General features: G+C 43.2%; 1 protein-coding gene across 2 annotated transcripts; it reads left to right on the top strand.

Moving 5' to 3' along the window:
- The first annotated feature begins 80 nt into the window (after positions 1-80).
- Positions 81-22112, top strand: LOC143730779 (uncharacterized). Of its 2 annotated transcripts, none has more exons than XR_013200599.1 (2): positions 81-363; positions 482-593. XR_013200599.1 is itself a non-coding variant. In XM_077221367.1 (2 exons), the coding sequence occupies exons 1-2, from the start codon at positions 201-203 to the stop codon at positions 22073-22075; spliced, it is 345 nt and encodes a 114-aa protein (XP_077077482.1). In that variant the 5' UTR covers positions 120-200; the 3' UTR covers positions 22076-22112. The 2 variants fall into 2 exon arrangements, 1 of the variants encoding a protein (XP_077077482.1); XM_077221367.1 differs by lacking the exon at positions 482-593 and adding an exon at positions 21894-22112 and having other exon boundaries at positions 120-363.
- The last annotated feature ends 3622 nt before the right edge of the window (positions 22113-25734 follow it).

Raw genomic sequence — 25734 nt, 5'->3', positions numbered from 1 at the left:
TTATGATCAGGACTCACACATAACAGCACATTTATATATTTATCATCATCATTGATTATTATGAATATTGCAGTGTTAATCTGAGATGTTGTAATAACACTGAGCTCATGCAGATGTTGATCAGGAGTTGATCTGATGTCTCGTGATATGATGTTATATCGCTTTAATGAAACTCTGTCTGTGTGATTGAACAGATTCAAATGAAGAGGAGAAAGAAAATCAGCAGAAATCACAGATCAGCAGAAAACAAGAAGACTGAGAGAAAAATGGAGGACAGAAATGAGACACAAACCAGTGAATCACGAGAGGAAAGAGGACAGAGACTTCATAGATGTGACAGTATGGAGAGACTAAAGCCAAACTGTGAGTGTTTGATTATTATTGAACTTAATTCAATTTTTCATCATGTTTTAGTCTGTTTTACAATGAGAACATAATCCATATATATGAGGATAATCTGATATATATTTGTGATTTCTAGTCTCCTGTGATCCAGACGGGCCTGTAAAGTTTGATTCTGATGTCAAAACTGAGGAGAGATTCTCATCAAACCCTTCATCATGTTCTCAAGAACACACAACATCACTGACATCCATCAGCAGCTGAAGACCTGAACATCTTCATCACCATCATCATCATCATCATCATCACTGACATCCATCAGCAGCTGAAGACCTGAACATCTTCATCATCATCATTATCATCATCATCATCACCATCATCATCATCATCATCATCATTATCATCATCATCATCTTCATCATCACTGTTACGTCCCTCACTAATTAGAGGTTATTTGACTAAGAATTTTATTAGACATAACAAGTTTTGCATCTTTGCAGGACTGTGATATGAAGAGTGTGCAAAAGTAGCATATTTCATCAACAGTGTGAAAGTGAACAGCACACAACCGGCACAATACCGGCATAAACATCAATATCTAATGAGTTCAATATGCGTCACATGACTAAACTTACATCATCGTTTTATACACCTCCGTTTTCCCAGTCCACACTACAACATGAAAACAGCGTTATCAAATTTATCCACTTTGGAGAGTGTTTTCAAAAAGCTTTGTTTTCATAAATAAAAATGGCGTCTTAGTGTGAACAGAAGGCCAAAACGGAGAGAAAAATATGCTTTTTCAAACGTAAATGGAGGCTATTAGTGTGGACAAGGCCTTAGATCTGGTGACTAAAAACACATCTCTTTTTGTCCTTCTGTCAACACTGCGGTTACGTTTGCACGACAACGATATGCGTAAAACGGAGAAGTTTTTCTTTTGAGTTTTCCGCGTACATCGACACCATTGTCAAAACGATCTCCATTCACACAGGTCCACAAAAACTAAAAACGATGTATTCTGCTGCCAGACCAGTAGATGGCGATGAAACACTAGAGACTGAACATGTAATACGTATGTGCATAACGTCATCGTCTTTAGAGATACGCGTTTTTGTTGTTTACACGGAGACCGTTTTCAAAAACTTGCAATTTGAAATCCGTTTTCAAAACATTGTGTTTTCCGGCACCCAAAACGACATTGTTGTGTAAACGAACGGCAAAAGCGCATAAAAAGTTTTTAGTTGAAAACGGTGTTGTGTAAACAGCCCCTGAGACAGCGTTTTTATTAATGAAAACTAAGCTTTTTTAAAACACTCTCCAAAGTAGATAAATTTGAAAACGCTGTTTTCATGTTGTAGTGTGGACTGGGAAAACGAAGGTGTTTAAAAACGATGACGTAAGTTTAATCATGTGACGCATATTGTACCAATAGATATTGATGTTTATGCCGGTATTGTGCCGGTTGTGTGCTGTTCACTTTCACACTGTTGATAAAATATGTTACTTCACACACTCTTCATATCACATTTACTCAACATAATGTCTGCATGCGAAATCACACTCTAACTACTATATAATAGGTGAAACACTGCATATGACAAGAATAGTATATCCTTCACAGGAAACTATTATAAACACAGAAAGACCTGAGACTTTCTGACTGAATGATGCATCAGCTCTACCTCAGCATCCGTTATTGTACCATTTTATATAGCCTATATATATGCATTTATGTTTGGATGTTTTTATTTTTTTTATTTGTGTGTAATGTGTTTTGATAATGTAAGTGCCTTATGCTCTGTATTTGTTCAATAAATAAGACCTGACTGTGACTGTGTGACTGTGGCGATTGTGGTGGTTCTGCGAGGTCTGTAACGGGAGAGAGAGAGAGGAAGGAGACGAGCGGTGAGTAAGTAGGTCAAGTGCAAATGAAGAACACCTGTGTCTTGTTGCAGTCGTTGGCGTGGAGAGGCCGGATATAAGCCGCTGTGGAGTGAGAGACGAGAGAGGAAACATGCAACAGGACTGTGTATAAATTGTGACAGAAGAGAGACTGTAGAACATGTATTGCTAGAGTGTGAAGCTTACAGCACACAGAGAATCACACTGTTAGAAAACGTCAAAGAATTAGGATATACACTTTTATCAGTAGAGGGTTTACTTTCTTTTTCCACATTAAAACCATCAGCATGGCCAGTTCTCATGAGGTACCTAAAAGAAAAAGTTCTATTTGATAGAATTTAAGATCAACCAAGAATTTTTATTTAGTTATTATTATTTTATTTTTTTATTAAGCGTCTAAATCCGCATTGAAGCTCCACACCCCAAATAGTTGGTGGCGGTAATGCACCAAATTGCTATGCCAACCGTCAATAAATTTGAAGAAGAAGAGACGAGAGAGAGAATGGACTCGTACGCCATAATCAGCCGACCGGGAAGAGGGAAAAACAGGCGAAAAAGAGAATTTGTCTTAGATTTTTAGGGTTTATATGGGTTATTTAAATTTTCTCAATATCATAATCATTTGTTAACAAACAAGTATTCATTACTTTGATGCACGCACAAAAAATAGCTTGTTGGTCAAACATAATACAATTATGACAACTATTTCCACAGTTGAACAATTTTATTTGAACTTAAACTAGGTTAATTGCACAGATGAGTAAAATTAATTCGAAGTGAATGAGATCACACCAATTTCATTTGACGTGTGGTGGTGAGCTTGTGCTTAGGTTATCAGTAGCAGTCGTATAATACAAAAACGAATTTATTTTATTTATTTCAATAAATGCAAATAGCCAATGCAACTCTTTTTCATATGCTATGTGTAACTTACAGTATACAAGTTATGATCAACAAAGACTCCCCTAATGTAGCCAGCCATAGCCTAACCACAAGGTCTACACTTCGGCATAAACGTAACCTCAGGGATCGAAATTACATCAGCTCTTTTAAATGTCAAATATAACTGAACATCAAACTTCAGCAGGTCTTTCACTTTACTAAAAAACGCATTAAACATCACTTAATTTCAACATTTACTCTCCTGATCTATCCCTATGCAAAGCATGCTGGGAACTAGAAATCCACTGCACAGTTTCAGTTAATGGAACACAAATGATTCATGTAGTCCCAACACAAATGGTTTAAATTAACTTAACATTTTACAAATTTCATTTAATTTAAAGTAATCCAATTTAGTGCAAATGACAATTAAGTAAAGAACTAAAGTTTTGTGCTGTTTCAGATTATTTTATTTAAATAAACTGACCAAACAGCTAGAATAATTTTTTCTGAGTGTGTGTTATATGACAAGCACAAACGCGTCTGTCTCCGGCTCCGCGCTCACAGTGATTAGTTTAGAGTTAGTTCACCCAAAGATGAATGCCATAATTTACTCAACTCAACCTCATGTCGTTCCAAACCCATATGATTTTCGTGCATCTTCGGGACACATGTGAAGAGAGACTGTTTTAATGAGATCTGGAGATTTCTGGCCCTCCATTGAAACTCTGACGCTTCAAAACGTTCATTAAGAATCATGAATCAGTTTCATCCAAGAAGAGACACGACTGCTTTAAATGATGAGCAGATTTAATTTAGGCTTATTCACATATAAACAGTGATCAGTGAACAATGTTTGCAGAGTTGTGAATTTGGTCACAATATGTTCATATGTAATAAAGGAGGTCAACAGCGCTGCAGTAACCGGTCTAATACACTGATTTTATTGCTCAGTCAGCAGGTCTCATGCTTGGTTTACGCATTTGCGGGGTGGTTAACAACGCTACTGGTGGTCTCACATACTCGGGTAAAAAAGTGGTTTCATTTTAAGTGTTAGGTTAGGTTATGTGTCATTATGAGTTTTGTTGGGTTAACATTAGTAATCACTGTCACAAAAAAGAATATAGGTACATTTGAGCAGGGGTGTAGGATTGAGTTTAACATTGGGGAGGGGGGGCACATATCGGAAACCTGACAGATCAGTTAATGGTTTGAACATAAATATGTCATAAATTAACTATACTGCAAAACATTCACCAACATACTTTATTTTACTAAAAAGATACATTTGTATAGATAAAGGAAAACACATTTTGAATGGCAGTAATTAACTGATAATAATCAAATCAATTCTTTAATTGCAGGCCTAATCATCCAGTTTTGTAGATTAATAAATAACATATATTGACCAAAATTTGAATTCAAATTTTCTGAATAAATTTTTTCTTAGTTGTATGTGGGTACATACAACATTTCTTAGTTGTATGCTACTGGGGTGCCTCAGGGCTCAGTGCTTGGACCACTCCTCTTCTCCATCTACATGACATCACTAGGATCTGTGATTCAGAAACATGGCTTTTCCTATCATTGCTACGCTGATGACACGCAACTCTACCTCTCATTCCAGCCTGACGATCCAACGTTAGCTGCTCGTATCTCAGCCTGCCTGACAGACATTTCTGGCTGGATGAAGGACCACCACCTTCAACTAAACCTTCCGAAGACAGAGCTACTTGTGGTCCCGGCCAACCCAACACTTCATCACAACTTCTCCATTCAGCTAGGCTCGTCATCCATAACTCCATTGAGGTGAGCTAGGAACCTTGGGGTTGTAATTGATGATCAGTTGAAATTCACAGACCACATTGCTAGAACTGCCCGGTCCTGCAGATTTGCCTTGCACAACATTAGGAGGATCAGGCCCTTCCATACAGAGCATGCTACACAACTCCTTGTCCAAGCACTTGTTTTATCCAGACTGGACTATTGTAATGCTCTCCTGGCTGGTCTTCCAGCTTGCTCTGTCAAACCTCTACAATTGATCCAGAATACTGTAGCCAGAGTAGTCTTTAATGAGCCAAAGAGAGCACACGTCACTCCTCTCCTCACTAAATTGCACTGGTTGCCAGTTGCTGCTCGCATTAAATTCAAGGCACTGACGTTTGCCTACAGAACAACCACTGGCACTGCTCCCTCTTACCTAAACTCATTACTTCAGACTTACGTGCCATCCAGAAACTTGCGCTCTGCTAGCGAATGTCGTCTTGGGGTACCATCTCAAAGAAACACAGTTTCAGTGTTTCACTTCAATAATGATTCCCTTAAAATTCAAACTGTTGATTTTCATATTCCCTGATGAACTGAAATCTGTAAGTGTTTTCATTTGTTGCTGTAAAACACAGCAACTGTGACACTTCACACTAAATGCTAAATCACATTATTATTTGTGAGTTGATAATGAATGACATTCAGTGAATTAAACTGAAAGAATGTCACTTGTTTATAATAGAAATGAAGGCATTGTAAATAAATGTGTGTGAGTGTGTGTTTTCTATTTGTCCTCACACACAGAATATGATCTGCAGTTTTCATCTTTGTCCACTAGATGTCAGAAGTAGATTTGAGGTGAAACTCAAAGGCCTTTAGTTTCAGGATCAGAGACAGTGAAGAGAAATCAGAGAATCTGATCTGAAGCTCAATGAGGATCATCATGTGTCACATATGAAGCAGAAAGAGACTCTCATCTGATGTGAATCTGGAGGAGAAAGTGTCCCAGTAACAGAGGATAAACTCCACAGTCTGAGGATCATCATGTTTCCAGTGGTGGAAAGAGGACTGAGAAAACATACTCAAGTAAAAGAACCATTACATTACAAAAAATGTAGTGTGTGAGTAAAAAGTACTTGTCCAAAAAACTACTTGAGTAAGAGTAAAAAAGTAGCTTATTTAAAAGTACTCATGAGTAGCTGCGGATTCTACCCATTATAATAAACACTGTACACTACAATACAAAAGAAAAAAGAAAACATTATTGGCTACACACTGTCATTTGCATTAGCTTTTGTTGTTTGTCAGAAAGATGTATTCGGATATTTATTTATTTTAAAATTGAATTAGAGAGCTCTTTAATGCAATTATTACTAGTAAAAACTTGTATTCATTAGATGCAAAACAGATTGCACCCATTTCCTACTTTTCAAAATAAAAGCCATGTTAGGCGTGGTTAGAGATTATATAGCCTATATATATATATATATATATATATATATATATATATATATATATATATACTATAGTAAAAGGGTGACCAGACGGCCCGAAAAAACTATGACATTTGAGTTCATGTTTGGTTCAGGTTTGAAATTCATTATCTTTTATTATAGGATATTTAGTCTAATATCGTAGGCCTACTTATTATTTACAGTTTTTTTTTCTTGTATTTGTTTTATGCACCATTATAGGTTTGAATGATTGGGCTGTTGGATAAAATAATAATACAAATAATAAATAAAATAATAATAATTACACAAATGAAAATAACACAATGAACTATAACTTTTTTTTTTTTTTTTTAATGCTTCAACTTTACAAACATGGTAAAATCCCAGAATATAAAAAATCATGTACAGCCATAAGTTGTTCATAATCAGTAACAAAATGATCCAAAGCTGGAGTTAAACGCAGTCATAGTGATAGTGCACGCTCTTTATGATTTAAGGGTGATTGACTCGTTGCTTAACAATGTACAGAGAACAAGAAGATTTGGAGAAATACAGTGATCTCCTTGACAGTCTAAGGGTATTACGGACAGCCATCACATCATGCCAGATGAATAAACATGAGACACGATTATCATAATGAGATGGTACTGAATATTGAGCTCCACAATGCATTTGTTACTAGTAGGAATAGCTATTGTAGAGCTCTCTAATTCAATTCTTACTAGTAACAACTCAATTGCAGAGCTCTTTAATTCAATTACAGTTACAATTGTGTGTGTGTGTGTGTGTGTGTGTGTTTGTCCCTTTAAATGAAGTTCCTAAACGTAAGTTAGGGAGGAGCGAGCCCATCCAATCTTTCAATCAACAAACAGAGTATATAAGCAGCCGCTTACCTCTCCCTAGTATCAGCTGTTCCAGTATCATTACTGCTTCATGGAATCATGTCCGACATCCCGGAAATACAGCTCTTCCCGTCAGACGACGAACTGACGAGCCTTCCCGAGACTCCGACAGCCTCACCCTGTGTAAGATCGGATATCACGGATCATCTCCACGAGCGTTCTGGCCGAGAAATCCAGCGCTCATACAAACCACGTTCCAAAAGACAACGCTCTCCTCCACCTTCAAGACCGCCAGTTTTAACTGTGCCTCGTCCGTCTTCTCAGATTTCATCTCTCCACGCAACAGCCGCTAATACACCGATTCCACCCATTTCGAAATGTTCAGTCAACAGCCTACGTCAAGTCCTTTCCAGTTCCGGAATCCATTTCTCCCGCAGATCGTCAAAAGTGCAACTTTACCATCTCTTCATCAGTTCCTTCAGTTCCAGCACCGGGCGTCCTGATCCCACACAATCTCAACGCGCCGATCCAAAGGCTACCGGCAGCGGCGCGGTTCGCACTTCCTTGTCCGCCGGTATTTCCACCCGGCCAAAAACAGCGGCCGCAAAAAATAGTTCCGCTTCTTCTCCAGCTCCAACAAACTTCATCCAGTCAGCCCCACTCCCCAGGCAAGAACCAAACTTTCAATCACTTTTCTCAGCACTCCCATCTACTTCTCCAGCTTTTTCTAATCCTCTTCATAATAACCCTTGTGCCAGGCCACCTTCGCACACGGTTACATTTCTATCATCCCCAAACCAACCTACCCAAAGAGCGGATCCTAGCGTGAGGTTGCCTTTGCTAGCTATCCCCCCTCCACCCCCTCCTCTTTCCTTCCATTCCAATTCACCCCATTCCTTTCCTCCCACCTCTATCTTCCAATCGTATCCTAATATTCTTCCCAGTTCACATCCGAGTGTGAGGTTGCCTCCGCAAAGGATTTCTTCTCCTATCTTTCCCACAAACTTTCCCAGTCCTCTAACTTCAGCCCATGCCAGCCATCCTGGACACCAGCCAGTAATTGGACCCTCCGATGATCATTTATCTACTTTTCACAACACTAACACCCACTCTCCAGGTACAATCCGCTTGCCAGCCCATTCACTCTCCACAGCAGTCCATCTTCCAGCTCCTCCTAATGCAGTGGCCATGGAACCACCTCCAGTTTCAGCCCATCTCCGGTCCTTAATTCTAGCAGGTGCAGATATCGATCTTCCTTCTCTACTGACTTCCGTCCCCCTCAATGAATCCCACCGCTCGTTTGATTGCGGCCCATTAACCATCAATCTAAAAAATTCTGTACAACCTTTAAAACGAGTTCTCACACTCGCAGAATTCTGCATCGCCTTTGCTAGATATACTGAAGTAATTTGCACTTCATTTCCAGCCAGACGCAAGGAATTAAACGACTACCTCTCCATTATAGCAGAGCTCAGTCTCTCTTTCGGAGGTAGTCATTTTTATACATATCATAAGCTTTTTTCAGCTAAATGTGCTGTCCGTGTCACCCACTGGAACCAGTGTCCTTATTGGGGAGCTCTGGACCTCGAACTTTACAACAGAGTCTTCTTAGGCGTTCGGAGCCTTTCTTGCGCCATCTGCAGGTCCATTATTCATTCTACTTCAGAATGTCCCCAAACCAACCCAGATCATCCAACCCATCCAGCCCCTTTCCAAGAAAAATCCAACGCCTACGTCCCCCAACCAAGGAACGACCGCAGTCAGATATTCACCTCAGTTTCAGGTAGACAAGTGTGCAACAGCTTTAATTCCTCAGGTTGCAACAGACAACGATGCCGCTTCCTTCATGTCTGCAATTTCTGCGGCGGAGCTCACGCCCGTTCCATTTGCCCTGTGCGCCGCTCCTCTGCTAACCTCAATAAAAAATTTCAAAAGTACCTCTCTAGTCCAATCATCATTTCATCACTAGCTAGAGAACTACACAACCATCCAGACAAAAACTTCACCCAGTTTCTTCTTTAAGGCCTGCAAGAAGGTTTTGACCCCGGCTTGGTAAGCATACCTGATTCCAGCCTGATTTGCAACAATCTTCAATCCGCGACAGCCGAACCCGATATAGTGGAAACCCTAATAAAAAAAGAACTAGATTCAGAATTTATGATCGGCCCTTTTGATTCTCCACCTTTCAAATTATTCCGTATAAGTCCTATCGGAGTAGCCACTAGGAAATTTTCAGGCAAAAAACGAATCATCATCGATCTCTCGGCTCCCCATGGAAATTCCCAACCCAGTATCAACAGCCTAATTCCTCTAGACGAATTTTCACTGCACTACCACGACATAGACCAAGCAATATCTCTCATAAAAAACGCCGGTTTCGGAGCCTGGCTAGCAAAGGTCGACATTACATCGGCCTTTAAAGTCATGCCAATTCATCCAGATTTCTGCCACCTTTTCGGCATTCGTTGGCACGAAAAATACTACTTCGCAGTGCGGCTAACTTTCGGCTGTAAAAGCAGTCCCAAAATTTTTGACATGCTTTCAGAAGCACTCTGCTGGATTCTACAAAACAATCACTCAATCCCATACCTCATCCATCTCCTCGACGACTTCCTCGTCATCTCACCAAGTAATTTCCCTCCAGCAAAACACTTAACCGTCATACGCACAGTGTTTTCCAAACTAGGAGTTCCCCTCTCTCTCGAAAAAACCGAAGGCCCTTCTACGTCATTGGAATTTCTTGGAATGCTCCTAGACTCTGTCAAATTCCAAGCTTCTCTCCCCAAAGAAAAAATAGATCGCATAATCACAATTGCATCAAATTTGCTGGAAGCTAACCATTGCAGCAAGCGCGATCTGCTTTCTCTCCTAGGCCACCTAAACTACGCAATGCGCATAATTCCCCAAGGCCGGCCTTTCATTTCCCATCTGCTAACTCTCGCTACCTCAGCATCTGGTTTAGAAGACATAATTTCACTAAGCCAACCATGTAGGGCAGACCTGAAATTATGGATCTCATTCCTCAAACAATGGAACGGGATTACCTTCTTCTACAACGACTTCGTGTCACGACCTTGCGACATCACCCTGTTCACTGACGCTGCCCCCTCCAAAGGTTTTGGAGGTTTCTACAGAGGACGTTGGTTTGCCTCAACCTGGCCTCCTGAGTTAACCAATACACCTCAAACCGCTGATTCGACCGCCCTGTTCGAGCTATATCCCATAGTAGTAGCAGCCTATCTATGGGGATCCGAATGGTCAACAAAAAACATCCTGTTCCACTGCGATAATTCCGCCACCGTTTACTGTATCAACAAAAAACGTTCCAATGCTCCAAAAATCATGCCCTTTCTAAGGCGCCTCATTTGGATCTCTGCCTGTCATCAATTCTTCATCAAAGCTGAACATATTCCAGGTCACAAAAATGAAATAGCTGATGCTTTATCCCGTTTTCTTTTCCAGAAATTCAGAACATTGGCTCCGGAAGCAGACTCCAATCCAACTCCAGTTCCACCTTATTCAGAACTCATATTCCTCTAGACCATCCCCTCAGTCATCTCCATACCCTATCCATGAATACCATCCTACAAGTCGTTTCTCCCAGAACGCTTCAAACATACTGGACAGCTTGGGGTTCTTTCAAAAAATTCCACAGAGCTCACAACATGGTCTTTCCAGAATTTTCCCTCCTCTCAATTTCCTCCTTCGTCACATACCTCCATCACACCACCTCAATTAAACCAGGATCAATCAAAGTCTACCTCAGCGGAATTCATTTCTTTTTTAAGCTACTCCATGGCCAACAGTGCCCCAACATTTCAAATCCCCAGATTTCTCTCCTCATCAAAGGTTTACAAAAAACCAATCCCCCTTGTCCAGACTCTAGACAACCTTTAACCATCGACATTCTCAGCATCTGCCTAACCACTCTCCGCTCAGGTCTTTTTTCTCCCATCAAAGCAAGAACCCTAGATGCCATGTTCAATATGGCTTTCTTTGGTTTCCTCAGAGTCTCAGAATTTACCATCAACTCAAACTTCAACCCATCCATCCATCCCACGTTCTCCGACCTCCAAATAATCAACTCCGACACCATACGTTTCAACATCAAACAAAGCAAAACCGATCAATTGAAACATGGTCATTCGATTTTCATCTTCAATTTGCCAACCCCTATCCAACCATACCAGTCCTTAAACTTTTTTCTCCACCAGAGGAAATCCCAAATCACCTCTTCTCTCGATCCTCTCTTCATCAATGATGATAACCTCCCGGCCTCCAGACATTGGTTTCAAAGGAACCTCAAATCCATCCTCAACAGCTCCGGCATCCCAACCAAACAGTTTTCTTCATTTTCCTTCCGAATAGGTGCAGCCACCACAGCAGCACAAAGGGGCCTTTCCGATCACCAAATCAAAATGCTAGGCCGATGGTCATCCCACGCCTTCGAAACATACGTTCGTTCAGATCTACATAACATTAGACAAGCACAACAAGCACTAGCATCCTTCTGAGTCTGGACCGCCTCTCCCTACTATTCCCATCTCTCCGCTTACCTAGCCCCGCAGGGCGTGTTTCCATCTGGATGCAGTGAGAGCTCTCCCTTTTCGGATGTGCGTGACCTACCACTCCTGGAGTGGGGTCTCCCATCCGAATCGCCGTGTAGGCTCCCCCGTTCAGATGCATCATAGGCTCTCCCGTTCGACTTGCCGTGTGGGCTCTCCCGTTTTGATCGGCGAGTGAACACCCTATTTATACATATGGGGGGGCTCTCTCCTTCGAAACGCAGCGGGAGCTCTCCCGGTCGAATCGCAGTGGGGGCTTTCCGTTCGGGCGGTGTGGGGGCTCTCCCTTTCCGAATCGCTGTGTGATCCTTCATGTTTTTAACCATGGAGGCTCTCCCGTTCGGATCGCAGTGTGTGCCCTCCCATCCGAAAAGATCAGGACTGGAGATACCAAGGATCGTACGTCCCTCAAACGCGACGGGCCATTATGTCTTTATGTTATCTCCGCCCCCTGCGTCAGAAGGATGGTAGTTCTGCATTTCCTATGTATACCGTAGGCTCCCTCCTGCTGCGTAGGGAGTTTTGCTTCAGATACTGGTGGCCCGTTTGCCTTTAGGGACGAGGACCTTCTTCCCCGTTTGTGATATCTGGAAGCCCCATGTTCTCTAACTCCATGGAGCTCCATGTCATGGATGTGGCAGGGCGTTCTCCAACCTCGTACTCAAACCTCCAGTCCCAAGATACTCCCGCAGGAGTAATTTCTGAAAGTCACTGCCGCCGCAGTGCAGCGGTGAGATGTACCCCAGTCAAATTTCCACAAGCCCATGTCGTTTCACTCCACAACGAACGCAGGCACACTCTTTAAAACACAGCTCCCGCCGGAGCTCCACTCATAGCCCCACATGTTGGGCATAGTAGGGAGATGCAGTTCCAGCCAGGAGCCCCATTAAACATATCACTGCCGCAGCAGCGTCCATCCATGCTCCATACAGCTTTAAATTTCCAATCTTTTTGGGGGGTAACATGCTTTACGTAATTCTAACTTGCTGTCCCAGATATTTATTCAACACTTTTGGGGGGTATATCAGAGCTCGAATCGAAGCTGCTTCATCGAGCCCCTCTCCAGCGGACAGCAAGCCAAATAAGTTTAACCTAATATCTTAAAGATTTTATGGGCAAACGAACTCGTTAAATTAAGTTCCTAAACGTAAGTTAGGGAGGAGCGAGCCCATCCAATCTTTCAATCAACAAACAGAGTATATAAGCAGCCGCTTACCTCTCCCTAGTATCAGCTGTTCCAGTATCCCTCCACCTCCCCAAACTCCACCTTCATCTTAGGTACCTTGCCCTTTAATTAACAGGTCCTACATTTAGCCACTGGGGGGTATATCAGAGCTCGAGTCGAAGCTGCTTCATCGAGCCCCTCTCCAGCGGACAGCAAGCCAAATAAGTTTAACCTAATATCTTAAAGATTTTATGGGCAATCGAACTCGTTAAATGCAAATGATCTGTTCCGCCACTCACTGTTCAGAAGAGTCTTTACACGAGCTTCAGAAACTCCGGCAATAACAGAACAGGCCAATCTCACTCATCCAGAATCCCAGAATAACCAGTAGCGAGTGCAGCCATACGGAGAGACTCAGGAAGACTATCACTTTTAGACGTTTCTGAATGTTAGTGGAGACATTTATGTAGTTGTTGTCAGGGTTGGGGAGTAACAGAATACATGTAACGGCGTTATGTAATCAGGATACAAAAATCCAGTAACTGTAATTCGTTACAGTTACGTCAAAAAAAACGTAGTAATCAGATTAGAGTTACTTTTTGAAAAAAGTTGGGATGCTTTCAGGAAGGATTACAATGGTTTCATTTAAAACTAAATAAATCTGTATTTTGGCATAATAACACTATATTAAACGTTGCTTGATTAATGACTCACGAGTCATATACAGATGTCTGTAGCCCTTTAAATAAATATATATTCTCTATTTTCTTGTTGAAGAAACATTTCCATTGTCTAAAAAATCTTTATTATATTTGCTTGAAAAAAATGAATTTGTATTCTCTATTTTCCTGTTGAAGAAACATTTCCATTTCATTTTTTTCCTTGTACATGTCAAGTTAAAAATAAAACAAAATAATCTGTAATATCATACTGTAGCCACTAGATGTCTGTATAGTCCTTTACATAAATATTTATTCAGGGCTGTGAAATTCTTAATAAATAAAAGTTGTTGTGTTTTAAAATAATATCTGTCCTTGAAGTAATCCAAAAGTAATCAGTTACATTACTTTCATATTGTGGTACTTGGATTACGTTACTGAATATTTTTTTTATTAAGTAATTTGTAACTGTAACGGAATACATTTTTAAAGTAACCCTCCCAAGCCTGATTGTTGTGGAGTTACAGTGATTAATCTCATCCTCATGTTGAACTTCTACACAAGTGTCCACAGTTCCTGAGGTGTTTATAAGACAGCGGTGACATGTTCTGGTCAATAGTGTTCAGTGCTCGTCTGTGCTCAACGACAGAACAGTTTCAGCTTTGCTGGATCTTCTGCCGTTGCGTTAGAACTGGTCTCTGTTGTTGCTTGTGAAACCAAATGTCGTGCCGTGTGTGTAATCGTGCAGATTAACTGTATATACCAGTAATATTATAATAAGATCCTCTTCATACGTCAGAAGGTGAGAGAAATCTGATCTGCGTATTTTATAACATGCTTGTAGAGAAAGGCTCACCAGAACAAAGTTACTGGGTTTCACTTTTCATGTTTTCAGGGTTGGTAGAAGCAGCGGAGACTCGATTATAACACTATTATTAAGGTCAATATTTATATTGAAAGAGTAAATATTAGTAAAAGAGTCTAACCCAGACTAAAAACCTCAAATTGTTCAGTGCTCGTCTGTGCAGCAACGACAGAAGAGTATACATGCTGTGTTTGAACTCTGCCATTGAACTGGTTACACTGGTGTCGCTTGCGAAAACCAAATAACGTCGCCGTGGGCAGAAATGTGCAGAAACGTGCAATCCTGTCATTTCCTGATTCCTCAGCTTCTGGGGAAGACCCACAATCTCTCAAAGCTAGGTGTGCTGCGCTGAGGTGTGTTTTCTTCTCCGCTCAGGTGTGTTTTCTTCTCCGCTCAGGTGTGTTTTCTTCTCCGCTCAGGTGTGCTCAGGTGTGTTTTCTTCTCCGCTCAGGTGTGTTTTCTTCTCCGCTCAGGTGTGTTTTCTGCCCCGCTCAGGTGTGTTTTCTTCTCCGCTCAGGTGTGTTTTCTGCCCCGCTCAGGTGTGTTTTCTGCCCCGCTCAGGTGTGTTTTCTGCCCCGCTCAGGTGTGTTTTCTGCCCCGCTCAGGTGTGTTTTCTTCTCCGCTCAGGTGTGTTTTCTGCCCCGCTCAGGTGTGTTTTCTTCTCCACTCAGGTGTGTTTTCTTCTCCCCCCAGGTGTGTTTCCCTTTCAAGGGAACTCGAGCTGCGTTGAGACGCGGTGGGAACGCTCTGCGTGATTGCGTCGTGAAGCACGTGTATAATCAGTCCAATGGAAGAGCGAGACGTCATAGGCGGTGACGTCATAGACCAGGAAGCTATAAAGCACACCAGAAAACAGACCGCGACAGCTTCTGTTGCCTTCAGCAAGCGATCTGTGTATTCTGTCCTTGTCATATTTATTGTTGTCTGTCAAGTTGCAATATATATATATTATGGCAAAAGAGAGCAAGCAGCTTTTGTGTTGTTCCCTGCCCACGTTATATCACGGGTGGGGACACACACATCAGCTTTTTGTTACTATTTGGGAGTGGAGCATGCCACAGTCAGTTCTCGAGGGGGCTGACTGTGAGCATTGCGAGAAACTGTCCGTGAGGACGCTCCGCTCCCGCCGGGCGTTCTTCGAGGAGGACGGTTCGGTTCGCGCTCCCCGCGCGGGTCCCGCTGTTGCCGATGCACGGCGGCGACTCGCATTTTGGGGTTCGCAAACGGATCTGACAGCGGGGGTTGGGACGGGCTCTGCCCTATCTCAGCTTTCTCCTGCCAGATCCAGTGCTGGCGATTTCCAGTTCCGAGGAATTGGTATCGTTAGTGTTTTGTTTAGAAAAAGAGAACAAAACAAATAAAGATATTAAGAAAAGGCAGATGTTTGAGTTTTCAATAAATGAATAAATAAGTCAGCTCATAACTCTGTTGAATAAAGAGGAGCTTTAAAAGGAGGTTTATCTAGTGTTGTTGCTAGTTAAATATTTTCTGGCCAGCTGAACTTTATGAGAGTGAAAATAAGGAGTTTATTAGATGAAATAAATCTAAAAACAGAAAAACTCTGTATCTCAGCCTCCTCGTCGGGGACTGCAGTTTTTCCCTATCTCCACACCACACTGAGGTGTCAAGATCGTGGAATAAGTCGGTTTCTATTTTATGTGTTTAATGCCCTACGTCTAACTATAGTAATGCTATGGGTATTAAGTATCATGGTATGACAGTGCCTCGGGTTAAAGAGACGCTTGCTAGCTTTCTCTCTCCCGAGTCGGCGTCATAATTTTTAACCCCGACGTTACCCACCAGCCATCTAAATAAAAAAATTTTTAGGCAACGCTGGTGGGTAAATTATTAAGACATGGATGAATGTGAGGTTGTCAGCACTGACGCTATTCGAGAATTGCGTCGTGCAAAAACAGATAAACTATACTGGGGAGGGACGGTTTCGAGAAATCGTTTCTCCTCTGCGTCCTCTGGGTGGCGACTCTCTGAGGAGGGTCGCACACGGCCAGTTCGGTTGTTTTCCTGCTGGTGGCCACGGACTGATATATATATATATATATATATATATATATATATATATACGTTTTTCTGATTTAAAAGTAAAGAAAAATAAGATAAAATGATGTCTGTTCTTCTGATGCTCCGCTTTCAAGAAACTAAGAATAAACCGTTCAGCGGCGTTCCAGAGGTTTCTTCCTCACCAATCTATGTTCCTGAGACTGCTGGGCGGAGCAGTCTCAGTCTACTAAGCTCCTCGCAGCACAGCGAGCATCGCCATTTGGGCTCCTCCACAATCAAAGGGGACTTGGGTGGCGGTAGCAATCTAGCCAGTTAGAGATATGCAAGATCTGAGGACTATTTTATCTCTAAAAAAGCTTGGACAATAGGAAGCCCTGATGCCGAGGCTATCAGGCTTCTAAAGGGTGGTCCCCTCCGGGGTAGGGATGGTTTTTGAGAAAATCGTTTCTCCTCGGCGCCCTCTGGGGTGCGACTCTCTGAGGAGGGTCGCAGCGCTGCCAGTTCAGTTTTCCTGCCGGTTCGCCGTTCAGGACACCAAGGTGTCAGTGTCCCCAAACGATCCTCCGAGGGGGGTCGTAGAGCAGTCAGTTCGGTTTCCCTGCCGGTTCGCCGTTTCAGGGTGCCGAGGTGCCTGCTTTTTCCAATGATCCTCCGAGGAGGGTCATTGGAACTAAGTTATTTAAAGGGAGGCAAGATCTGAGGACTGTCATCTCTAATAAAGCTTCTGAGGGCTCCTCCGGGGCAGGGACGGTTTTGAGAAATCGTTTCTCCTCGGCGCCCTCTGGGGTGCGACTCTCTGAGGAGGGTCGCAGCGCTGCCAGTTCGGTTGTTCCCTGCCGGTTCGCCGTTCAGGGCACCGAGGTGTCAGCGTCCCCATACGATCCTCCGAGGAGGGTCGTAGAACGGTCAGTTCGGTCGTTCCCTGCCGGTTCGCCGCTTCAGGGCACCGTACTGACTGTTCAACCAAATCCAGAGGCCAGTCTTGAGAGACTGGTTCCCCTAGTAGAATTTCTGGCAGCGTGGAAACTACTGCCACATATTTCTCGGTGGGTCCTACACACTATAGAAAAGGGTTCAGAATTCGGTTCTTGTCCGCCCAGATTTCTAGGGGTCCTCCCCACTGTGGTGGACCCCGAGCAGGCTTTGGTTATGGAGCAGGAAGTACTGACACTTCTGCAAAAGGAGCTGTAGAAGGGGTTCCTCCTCCCGGCAGACAGTCAGGGTTTTACTGCCATTACTTCATTGTTCCGAAAGAGGATGAGGGGTTGCGTCCTACTCTAGACCTGCGTCAATTAAACAGCATATTATGCTTACGCTAAATATGATTGTGTCACAGATTCAGTCCGAGGACTGGTTTGTCACAATAGAGTTAAAGGACGCTTACTTATCTATCCATCCTCATCACAGGAGGTTCCTGAGGTTTGCTTTCAGGGGCGAAGCATACCAGTATCGGGTTCTTCCATTCGGCCTAGGTTATCACCCCACACCTTTTACAATATGCGTAGATGCAGCTCTGGCTCCTCTGAGATTCCAGGGCATTCGCGTATTAAATTATATCGACGATTGGTTGATTTTTAGCTCAGTCCGAGCTTTTGGCAGTTCAACATCGAGATGTCGTTCTGTCCCACATAAGGAGGTTGGGGTTGCGGCTCAACACCAAAAAGAGTGTACTCCTCCCAGCTTGAGGACCACTTTCTAGGTGTATTATGGGATTCGACAACAATGCAAGCACGTCTGTCTCCTGCACGTATTTCTGCGATTCACAAAGCCGTAAAGAATGTAAAACTAGGTCAGTCACTCACTGCAAACAGTCTCTGAGACTGTTGGGGCTCATGGTAGTTGCGTCTAACGTAGTTACTTTTGGCCTTCTGTACATGAGACCCCTGCAGTGGTGGCTCGGGACCAAGGGGTTTTCTCCGAGGGGAAATCCGTTTTTCGCATGATCAAGGTCACGCGGCTATGCCTTCGTGCCTCGGTCATGTGGAAGAAACCTTGGTTCCTCGCCCAGGGCCCAGTGCTGGGTGCTTCTTGTCGACGCGTCACGCTATCGACGGATGCTTCCCTCACAGGATGGGGGGGCCGTCATGAGTGGCCGCTCGGTGAACGGTCTTTGGCTGGGGCTCATGGCAGTTGCGTCCAACGTAGTTACTTTTGGCCTTCTGTACATGAGACCCCTGCAGTGGTGGCTCGGGACCAAGGGGTTTTCTCCGAGGGGAAATCCGTTTTCGCATGATCAAGGTCACGCGGCTATGCCTTCGTGCCTCGGTCATGTGGAAGAACCTTGGTTCCTCGCCCAGGCCCAGTGTTGGGGGCTTCTTGTCGACGCATAATGCTATCGACGGATGTTTCCCTCACAAGTCGGGGGCAATCATGAGTGGTTGGTCGGCGAAGGGTCCGGACAACACACTGATGGTCTCGTATATCAGAGCAGATATCCTGTTGAGGCAGGGGCTGTGGCCCGGGGAATGGAGACTTCACCCTGAGGTGGTGGAGCTTCTTAGGGAGAACTTCGGTCAAACTACAAGTCGACCTTTCGCATCGCTTGTACAATGCATTGCCCTTGTGTTTCTCCCTCACGCATCCAGCTCCGCTTGGACTGGATGTAAAGTAATAGGTGTGGTTGCCACTACACCTATACGCTTTTCCCGATATCTTTGCTCCTGGGAGCTCTGGAGTTGTGGATACTGTGGGCTCGGCCTCTGAGGGGGCCCAGCTCATAGATTCAGGTTTCTCGACCGAGGTCGTGGAGACCATACTCCAGTCTAGAGCTCCCTCCACGAGAAGACTAATATGCTGTTCTCTGCCTGGTGCAGAGAACGCCTTCTGAATCTCGTTTCTGCCCTTTTTGGTACAGTACTTGATTTCTGTAATGAATGTTTCTTTGCTGGGCTATCTCTGAGGAGAGATCCCTAATTTCGTCTTCTCCGTGGTACATGAGGCTGAGGCCTGCACGTACTTGGATTTGCACCTGGTTGGTGGTAGTATTTTTTCACCCCAGATCGGGTTGTATTTCTAGGTCCCTACTAAATGTGCGGTCATTTGTGCTCCAAGCCTTCTGTCCTCCACCTTTAATACCCCAGATCAGGAAAATCTTAAATCTGTTATGCCCTGTCCGGGCTTTGGATGCTTAGGTCCACAGAGCTGCTCAGTGGCGTTTATCAGAACAATTATTTGTCTGCTTCGGGTAACCTAAGATAGGTTGCCCTGCATCTAAACAGATAATGAGCAAGTGGGTAGTTGAGGCTATCTCACTTGCTTATGAAGCGGCCGGACAGCGTTCACCTGTGGCTGTTCAGGCCCATTCTACTAGGAGTATGGCTGCCTCTAGGCTTTAATTTCGGGTGTTTCCCTTCAGGATATTTGTAATGCGGCAGGCTGGTCCTCACCTCATACATTTGTCAGATTTTATGACCTACACCTCTCCACTCCCGGGGCTAGGTTGCTTGCTTCTAGTGTGCGCAAGGACTTCACACAGAACGGGCATTTGTCTTATGGCGTAGTGGGTATGGGGTTCCCACCGCGTCTCAACGCAGCTCGAGTTCCCTTGAAAGGGAACGTCTCAGGTTACGTATGTAACCCTGGTTCCCTGAGAGGGAACGAGACGCTGCGTTCTCCCGCCATACTTCCTGTATGCCCTGATCGACTTGCTTCAGGCTTTTTCAGAAGCTGTCGCGGTCTGTTTTCTGGTGTGCTTTATAGCTTCCTGGTCTATGACGTCACCGCCTATGACGTCTCGCTCTTCCATTGGACTGATTATACACGTGCTTCACGACGCAATCACGCAGAGCGTTCCCACCGCGTCTCAACGCAGCGTCTCGTTCCCTCTCAGGGAACCAGGGTTACATACGTAACCTGAGACGTTTCTTCTCCGCTCAGGTGTGTTTTCTGCCCCGCTCAGGTGTGTTTTCTTCTCCGCTCAGGTGTGTTTTCTTCTCCGCTCAGGTGTGTTTTCTTCTCCGCTCAGGAGTGTTTTCTGCCCCGCTCAGGTGTGTTTTCTTCTCCGCTCAGGTGTGTTTTCTTCTCCGCTCAGGTGTGTTTTCTTCTCCGCTCAGGTGTGTTTTCTTCTCCGCTCAGGTGTGTTTTCTTCTCCGCTCAGGTGTGTTTTCTTCTCCGCTCAGGTGTGTTTTCTTCTCCGCTCAGGTGTGTTTTCTTCTCCGCTCAGGTGTGTTTTCTTCTCCGCTCAGGTGTGTTTTCTGCCCCGCTCAGGTGTGTTTTCTTCTCCGCTCAGGTGTGTTTTCTACTCCGCTCAGGTGTGTTTTCTTCTCCGCTCAGGTGTGTTTTCTTCTCCGCTCAGGTGTGTTTTCTGCCCCGGTGATCTTGACTTGTTGAGTCAGAGGAGAATCTCTAACTCATGACTGACTCTAGGATTCTCACTCGACTTTTCCTTTATATATATTCAGTGATTTTATTAACAAATCGTTCAACATCTCTCTCCTTCTTACAGGTGAGATTTAGCCTATGTTTGGTTTTGAATAGGCTACATAATTCAATAATTAATTTGAACCTAGTTTCATTTTCATTTATGCATGACTGGATTATTTGCCATTTTATCAGAGAATGTTTTAATTGCTTAAACATTTGTCTCTAGGTTCACAGTTTAGATTATGAAGAAATACATGAAAACACAACGAGTGAAAACATGAATCTTGAGAAGTGCAGATGGAGCTGCAGTGAAAAAGACTGTGAGTAGATTAATATCAGTCATGATAATATTTCATCAGTGAAGATACAGACAAGGAATATTTCAGGGAATCTTCTGCACATACTGTAACTAGTGTTTGTGTAAATGATGTAAATGTCGTTGAATTTGTCCTTATTTGTACATTTGACTAGTGGAAACTGGAAATGACTTTTATTATTGAATGAATGCTGATGTTGGTGATTAATGTTGTGGTGAACAATTTCATTCTGATAAGAACAATCCTGACTAATTAAAACATATCTTGATCTACTTTAATAGTGTATTAAAGGCTTTAAATGCTGAACAACATTTTACAACAATAACATGAGCTAATATGAATTTATCAGTTCAACCACTGTCTTTAAAATATAATCTGTTTTCTTCATTTACAGTCTCTGTTGATCCAGTCGAGCTGTAAAGTGTCGTTCTGATGAATCAAATATGATCAAACATGAGGTGAGAAGAGAAAGATCTACTGAACAGATTCAAATGGAGTGTATAAATGAAATGGAGGACAGAAATGAGACACAAACCAGTGAATCACGAGAGAAAGAAGAAGAGAGACGTGATAGATCGAACAGTATGGAGAGAAGAAAGCCACACTGAGTGTTTGATTATTATTAAACTAAATTTAATCTTTCATTACATTTTAGACTGTTAATTATCACATACATTTATAGAACATAATCTCATCAACTCAAAACAACATATATGATGATAATCTAATATGGATATGTATAATTCTAGTGTCCTGTGATCCAGACGGGCCTGGAAAGTTTGAGCCTGGTGTCAAAACTGAGGAGATTCTCATCAAACCCTTCATCATGTTCTCAAGAACACACAACATCACTGACATCATCATCATCATCATCATCATCTTCATCATCATCATCATCATCACTGACATCCATCAGCAGCTGAAGACCTGAACATCTTCATCATCATCATCATCATCATCATCAATCATCATCATCTTCATCTTCATCATCATCATCTTCATCACTGACATCCATCAGCAGCTGAAGACCTGAACATCATCATCATCATCGTCATCATCATCATCATCTTCATCATCATCATCATCATCATCACTGACATCCATCAGAAGCTGAAGAGCTGAACATCATCATCTTCATCATCTTCATCATAATCATCTTCATTATCTTCATCATCATCATCATTTTCATCATCTTCATCACTGACATCCATCAGCAGCTGAAGACCTGAACATCATCATCATCATCATCATCATCACTGACATCCATCAGCAGCTGAAGACCTGAACATCTTCATCATCATCATCATCATCATCATCATCTTCATCACTGACATCCATCAGCAGCTGAAGACCTGAACATCTTCATCATCATCATCATCATCATCACCTTCATCTTCATCATCTTCATCACTGACATCCATCAGCAGCTGAAGACCTGAACATCATCATCCTCTTCATCATCATCATCATCATTATCTTCATCATCATCTTCATCATCTTCATCACTGACATCCATCAGCAGCTGAAGACCTGAACATCATCATCATCATCATCATCATCATCTTCATCATCATCATCATCTTCATCATCTTCATCACTGACGTCCATCAGCAGCTGAAGACCTGAACATCTTCATCATCATCATCATCATCATCATCATTGACATCCATCAGCAGCTGAAGACCTGAACATCATCATCATCTTCATCATCTTCATCATGATCATCATCATCATCATCATCATCATCATCTTCATCATCATCATCATCTTCATCATCTTCATCACTGACGTCCATCAGCAGCTGAAGACCTGAACATCTTCATCATCATCATCATCATCATCATCATTGACATCCATCAGCAGCTGAAGACCTGAACATCATCATCATCTTCATCATCTTCATCATGATCATCATCATCATCATCATCATCATCATCTACATCATCATCATCATCATCATCATCATCATCACTGACATCCATCAGCAGCTGAAGACCTGAACATCTTCATCATCTTCATCATCATCTTCATCACTGACGTCCATCAGCAGCTGAAGACCTGAACATCTTCATCATCATCATCATCATCATCATCATCACTGACATCCATCAGCAGCTGAAGACCTGAACATCTACATCTTCATCATCATCATCATCTTCGTCATCTTCTTTGTCATCATCTTCTTCTTCATCATCAGTCTGTTCACTCCTGGGCTGCGTTCCAGTCCAAAATTGACATGCCCTTCACTCGCTAACTTCCCTCCGTCTCGTTCACTCGGATGTGTCTCATTGCTTTCGTTGCACGAGTGTCCACTACTGGCGGAAACTGCAATGGGCTGAACTGGAACTTCCTAGCCTTTGTTCACTTGGAATCAGCTATGGAGTTGAACTTCCCTCGTCCACTATAAACTTCCCTCGTCCACTATAAACTTCCCTCGTCCACTTCACGAAGTGAAACGCACTTCAAAATGGCGGCAGGGATTCCCCCGATGGGAAGTGCTTAGGGAAGTTCTCAAGTGCGTTTGTAAAAGTGGACTGGAACCCAGCCCTGGACTCTTTTAGACTCATCTGATGTCATCCTCAAACCTCACACACACACACACACACACACACACACACACACACACACACACACACACACACACACACACACACACACACACACACACACACACACACACACACACACACACACACACACACTCATGAACCGTTTATTTCCCAGCTCTTCTCCTGATGTTGCTCTGCTGATAAACTTCACTGACAACAGTTTCACACCATGAACATCTTCATCTTCATCTTCATCACACACAGACTCGATTCACACAATATTTCGCTGCTCATATTTTCAAGACTAAAAAATTCTGCATTTCTAGTGCTCATTGTTGAAAGCACTTTTTTCAAGCATTTGTGTGTCGAGCAGGACGAGGCTTGCGGCGTGAGTGATGATGAGACTCCTGTGAGACGCACCGGTCTCGTGTCTCTCACGGAGGAGCAGAAGCAGAAAGGAGGAGCGACGACAGTGGAGAGATAGAGAGGAACAGGCCTGTACTTGTGTTGTGTTTGTTTTATTGTGTGTGGCGGCAGTCGACCGTGAGGGGATGCTGTCTTTTTATTTCATTTATTGTATTGAAGTATTTGAATGTGCGTCGGCTTCCGCCTCCTTCTTCCCACAATAATGAACTTTGCTACAATGTTGATCTACAGATTTTGTAAACTCAGTGTGGAAGGTTTTGGGTGTTAGGTTAATCAGTACATCTTTCATAAGCTTTCATTTCCATCACACTTTCAGTTAGTAACAAACAAACATTATTTATGACCCACAAAAGCAACAAACTTGATGTGATGAAACTTGCTATTTATGCCTCTATATGTATAGATTACGTGGTGGCAAACCAAATTCTATCTCTGAATAATCCATCTTGTCCTTTGTGTTCATCACCTGCCACATTAAGGCACATTTTGACAGGATGTAAGGTGGCTCTTAGCCAGGGTCGGTTTACTTGGCGCCATGACCAAGTATTGCGATGTTTGGCTTTAGCATTGGAAGGCAAGCGTAGTATGACCAATAAATTGCCGCCTGTTCTAGCAAAACATTACACGCAGAAGACAATATTCCTCCGCCCAGGCGAGCAACCACCAAGAAAAGGTGCTAACACCAATTCTCGCCCAGGACAACTGGAAGCTGCTAGGGACTGGAAGATGCTGGTTGATCTTGATCAACGGCTTATTTTTCCACCTGAGATTGCCACCACTAACCTACGGCCAGATATTGTTTTGTGGTCTGGATCAGCACGCATTGTTCAACTGATAGAGTTAACAGTGCCATGGGAGGATGCGGTAGATGAGGCATATGAGAGGAAGAAACTGCGGTATGCTCATCTGGCCACTGAAGCAGAACAGCGAGGATGGAGAGTCCAGGTTTATCCAGTGGAAGTGGGTTGTCGTGGTTTTGTGGCACACTCTACAACCCGGTTCCTCAGAGACGTCGGATTCAGTGGCCAAGAGTTGCGTCGTACAGTAAAGAACTTATCTGAAGCAGCAGAGAGGAGCAGCAACTGGCTGTGGTTGAGACGGAAAGATTCTAGCTGGCTGTGTACAGGCCGCCATGCTACGGTTTCGTAGAATTCTTGAAAACTTGAAAGGTCTGTTGGTTTATTTGTATAGGTTGTATAGTATTTACAGTCATTACGTTCCTGTGTATATTGCGTGAATGACGGGTGGTTGGGCAGATATTGTGTTTTGCGGTAGGTGGTATGCCATACGGAACCGTTGCCACTGAAACTGCATATTAACGCACCAGTGGGGCTCGACAGCCTTAGTCAAACGGGTTGGCGCGTATGGTTGGGTTGCGGAGAGATTGTGAGATTGTGGTTAGGTCTCAGCAGCAACTGTTGGTTTATTTGTATAGGTTGTATAGTATTTACAGTCATTACGTTCCTGTATATATTGCGTGAATGACGGGTGGTTGGGCAGATATTGTGTTTTGTGGTAGGTGGTATGCCATACGGAACCGTTGCCACTGAAACTGCATATTAACGCACCAGTGGGGCTCGACAGCCTTAGTCAAACGGGTTGGCGCGTATGGTTG

This window comes from Siphateles boraxobius, unplaced genomic scaffold, assembly GCF_051911475.1.
Source record: "Siphateles boraxobius isolate OS27281-9 unplaced genomic scaffold, OSU_SipBor_1 81, whole genome shotgun sequence".
NCBI lineage: Eukaryota > Metazoa > Chordata > Actinopteri > Cypriniformes > Leuciscidae > Siphateles > Siphateles boraxobius.
This window is presented reverse-complemented; position numbering and strand designations above follow the sequence as displayed.